This window comes from Perna viridis, chromosome 8 (assembly GCF_037379345.1).
Source record: "Perna viridis isolate PV_CMFRI_1.1 ecotype Kerala chromosome 8, ASM3737934v1, whole genome shotgun sequence".
NCBI classification, from domain to species: Eukaryota; Metazoa; Mollusca; class Bivalvia; order Mytilida; family Mytilidae; genus Perna; species Perna viridis.
The window spans coordinates 43,427,386-43,432,502 of NC_142452.1; the positions used below are offsets into that span (position 1 = coordinate 43,427,386).

The 5,117-nt window shown below is 32.6% G+C and overlaps 1 protein-coding gene across 1 annotated transcript; it reads left to right on the forward strand.

Moving 5' to 3' along the window:
* Positions 1 to 503: 503 nt before the first annotated feature.
* LOC148610644 (cholecystokinin receptor-like) lies at positions 504 to 2,938 on the forward strand. Its single transcript, XM_088595874.1, has one exon. It carries the CDS (start codon positions 829 to 831, stop codon positions 2,062 to 2,064), a length of 1,236 nt encoding a protein of 411 aa, XP_088452000.1. The 5' UTR covers positions 504 to 828; the 3' UTR covers positions 2,065 to 2,938.
* Positions 2,939 to 5,117: the final 2,179 nt, after the last annotated feature.

Consider the following 5,117-nt stretch of genomic DNA (forward strand, 5'->3'; position numbering starts at 1 on the left):
ACTTCTAATGCCATCCTTCTTAGATAGATTTTACAACCTTTCTTGTTTATTTGAGAGCTTACAAAGTTACACAAACCGATAATCTTCACGTCTAGTATGCAAAATAAAAAAGAGGACGCAACAAAAACCAAACAAAGGTGAATTAATTAAAAAAGGAAATAAACTGATCAGATCTGATACATGTGTAAAGATTACAGAATTAGTTTTAGTTTTTGAGATTCGAACATCTATTCTAAAGATAAGAATCCATAATGACAATACCATGTTTCTATACAATAAAGCTATATCATATTTAACTGTGACACCATTATAGGTTCTTGCACGGTCCATCATAGTTCATAATTGTAATCAACTTTGTGTTTAATATATGAACTCTACTGTCCTTTGTTGTGTTAATATGTTTATTGAATTTCCTGCAACTGGATTCTCCACGATTCTACTGTGAGAGAGCCAGCCACGATGTAGTATTGATCGTATAGTTATTTACTATTGAAGTCCTCGAAGCCATCCATTTAGGTTTATATGTTGCTTGGATGGTATTAAAATAAAATTGAAAAGGTATAAGGATTAATTAATTGGTACGAAAATGACTAAGTGGAAAACAATTTTATCGTTTAACTGAACGCTTCCGTACCTCCTTTCGTAAAGTACTGTATGTATACTTGTAATATAACCTTCTGGAACAACTAACGTTTCAGAATAAAAACAAGCGCTAATAACGTCAGTGTAACCATATGCAAGTTATTTGAAAAAAGTTGAAATTAGATGACATTAATTATTAACCAAGGGATGGTCATGGCTGTGCAACAAGTATAAAATCGAATGTAAATGTTGGAGACAGTTGGAGAATTACGAATTCACCAAAAGTGGACTAATATGTCAAACATAAGCGAATTTGGAAACGTTACAGTTTCTTTGATATTTGGCGATATCTGGACCCTTGACTATATAAGTTTTGCTGTTTATATCGCAATATTTTCGCTGCTTGGAAACATAGGGAATATACCAGTACTTATTGTATATTTACATAGACGGGAACAAACTGCATCGAACACGTTTATCATGGCACTGGCGATTCTTGACCTAACTGTGTGTGCTTTAATTATGCCTTACACGTTGGTGTATGAGCTTCATTTAGTTTATTCAGATGTTATATGCCGAATATTTGAATTTGTTCGTCATTTTACAATTTTTGCGTCCAATTTGACATTAGTAGCTATAGCTGGAGAGCGATACGTTGCCGTATGCAAAATTACGCATAAATTATCTGTACAAAGCGTTCGACAAGGCTTATTTTTCATCTTTTTACTTAGTTGTTTTGCTGCAGGACCTTCTATAGGAATGTTCGCTTCTGTATCTCCACAAGAAGTTCAAAATGTACAATGTAAATTCAAGCACGAATTGACTGTTGGCAGATTTTGCCATTTTACATACTCCATATTTGGTGAAACATATGCCGTAATTTACCAAGGCATTTTAATGCTACTTTTCCTATCTAGTTTGATTATTATCGTTGTCTTCTATATAATCATATACTCTGAACTTTGGAAAAGGACAAAATTTCGAAAGAGAGCACTGTCTGGCCGTCCAAAAGAGGGACCGGAAATATCAGAGGCACAGTCGTCTTTCTGTGAACAACCGCTTACTACAAGACCGGAATCAAATTATTCGGAGGTAATTCGCACTTATGAGTTTGAGAATGACGAATCAGACGTTGTTATTAAAGAAGGTCCAACAATGAACAATAATGCTAAAATTAAAGCGAAAAAACCGAAAGCAGAAAAAGTTCGTCGTGTATATCACCGTAGAACTGCGAAGATGTTATTTTTGTGTACTGTGATATATCTGATAACATGGCTTCCGTTTTGGGTAGATATTTTTGGAATCAGTAACAGCCTTTTGTTGCGGTATTTGTTCTTTATTGGAAATGCGACTAATCCAATTGTCTACGGTATAGTTAATACACAAATCAGAAAAGAATTTAAAACTCTATGGTCGCGATGTTGTATAATGAAAATTTTTAAATCTAGAAATACAGGTGCTAATGTTTCCGTTGCGCTGTAGGTATAAGGTGCTTTGATCATGTATATTTGTTATGCTCAAAACATTAGAAATTTTGTACATGAGGTATGCATGATAGTCTGTAAAAAGTTACAGTTTAATCAAAGAATTTAATACAACGTAACCGCCATGTTTTTAGTCATTTTCAAAAGAGAATGCCCATGATAAAGAATTATAGCCTAACGGTAAAAATCATAAACCATAACTGCTATATAATTTCAATTTAACGATTATAAAATAGATATACCGATATTGAAACTATTCAGAAAACAAATGTATGAACATTTTACTGATATTCATGATTTTAAGCTAAATTACAAATCTTATCCACTGTCATACATGTAGTGAATATTTTTTGTATTCAAATGAACGGTTTTACAAAATTATAGGAATGAGACAATCTAGACAGTAGTAAAAATGAATCGTCAAAAGGAGAGATGAAATACCATATGGTATTATTATTTTGGTACTTTAGACAGACCAATAATATACGGAAATATAAGAACCCGTGAAAAATACCCGCTATAAAGTTACATGTATTTGCATTGCAGGTATATGCATGTTTATAGTGTAACATTAATAACTCAGGCCTACATTTATTGAAAATATGAAACAAATTTTTGTCGAAATATTTATTGTAATTGTTTTAGTGATTTTACCTGATTCTGATGAGGAGTAGGACTTTTGTTTTTTTTTTTTTTCATATATCCTGGTAACTATAGAGGTCAAATCAACATAGTTTCAATTATGTTTGGTAAAAGGTAAAAGGTCATACATTCCACTTATTGTATTATATGTGCATACATATTTATTGTTATTTCAACAGACATCTGTTTATTGAAATGCTTGTTATTAATAAAGTACAATTATTCTGTTTTGCATGAGTTGATGGCAAACCATTATATACCAACTTCTGTGCGAAAATTCTTATATTTTAAACAAATACCCACATTCAATACTTGAAATTTTCCTATCTCAGTAAGTATATATATATATATATATATCAATTATCAATAATGTTAATCTTAACCTTACTTCAATATAGATAACTCATAGCAACCCAGTTCGAAACTCATCGACAACGCTTACTTATATGTTCACCTGGTCTATGCTTCCTGATTCGGGTTTATTGAATCCGAGTTGCACATTTGCTTTTCCGTCTTTGTTCGTGTTTTTCTGAATATTTCATTTTCTGTATTGTGCATGTATGTTTTCCCTGTTTTGTCATAATCTTTGGATTACATTCTTTTGTTTTGTGCCCGAATCTTGTTATCTTTGTTATCATTTTATGCAGGGGATCACGGAACAAGGATCAGGTTGGAGAGAGTGGGTTCAGGCTATTATTTGCTTGTTTTCGGCAATGATAAAAAAGTATACTGAAAAAACAATCTACGATCCTCAATCGCCTACCTGACTCCCTTTCTTTTTGCATATTATGATATCATATATTCTTCGAAAGTGAGCACTATTTTCGTATCCTGCGGAGTCTTAAAAAGAAATAAAGGGAACGTTCCTATTGTTTCATTGTTTTCTTTTCCTCTTTCGTCTACCTCGGACTTGACTTTTTAAGAGTAACTCGGCGAGTGTCTCTAGAAAAGAAGAGGACCCTTATCCTACCAGTGCACCTGCTCCATACTCCCAGTTTTTGGTCGAGTCCGAGTTGCTCATGTACTTTTATTTCTTTGACTATTATTTTAGCTACTTTATGTTCTTTGTTGTGTTTGTCTGTTTTTTCGTCTGTGGTCTTTTTCCCTGGATTACACTCCGTTGATTCCCGCTAGAATCTTGATTCCCTTGATTACTCTTTAAATTGTGCTGAAGAAGATTTTCGGCGATACAACTCGGATTCATGGTCGGTTTAGACAGGTTTTGCTGCTCTAGGCAAGTTTTCGGTTAATTCAGATTCGGTTCAGACAGGTTTCACTGTATAAGGAAAACAAAGAAAACGTATTTTTTACTACATTTGGGACGCGAATTATTAACTTGCTATCATATACCAGAGAACTTGTTTCATACCATAATTCTATCCAATGAACCATCTGCCAACATGAATACCAGTGCATTTTTATTCGTAAATAAAATAAATAATTCTTTCTTAGTTTGTTCAGCTGTTTGTATTATTGTTTGTTACATATTGTCTTTATTTATATTTCCCTGAATTACATTCGATACAACAATCATCTAAAAACGCACGTGTTTAACAACGAACCTAAAATAATCACTGACATCATAGAGTGGACAATTTTTTGCATACTTAAATAATCAATTCAACAGCAAAACAGGATCATGTACAAAATAAATACTCCCATATAAACCATATCAATTAAAGGTCGCATTATGGTTCTGAATTACGTCTCAAAAGCACTCTGATCCCGACAAAACTTCCTTTCCCCAAATTAGTTGTTCTGTATTCGAAGCATTTAAAATAAACGAGTTTTGAGAGGTTACTATCGGTAATCATGCTTAGCGTGTAATTAAGGACGAATTGGATTTGTTAGATGCAACTGTATGATTGCTCTAGAGGCTAAATATAGCATTCTCTGATAAGACAAGTAGTGAAATCCATTACAAACTAATTTGTCGCAATAGTTATCGATACGCATCTGTACTACTTCTGTTAAAAGTGAGGCAAATAAAGTTAGCACTTATTTTAATGGATAAATTTCTTATGTGTGATGGTAGAGCAAAAATTTCACTTTCATTTATCCTCTCCAAAGTTAAAAACAAATATATACAATTGAAATGAATAATATATACTTCCAATTTTCACCATTTACAATCTCCCCTCTTCCAATTCCCCATTGTCCCCAACCTATCGAGATTTCCCAGTTCTCCATAGAAAAAAATTACATCCCCTATTGAATCCCCATTACATCATTATCAGTTAAATATTAACATTATCATATTGAATTTGATATATTTTTTAAATTCTTCATTACTTAAACTGGTTTCTTAATTAAATTTTAATATTTTTATTATATCAATATATACTTTAAAAACTAATTTCCCTATCCTATATACACTACCCCGATCTCCCATCACCATTCTCGATCCTC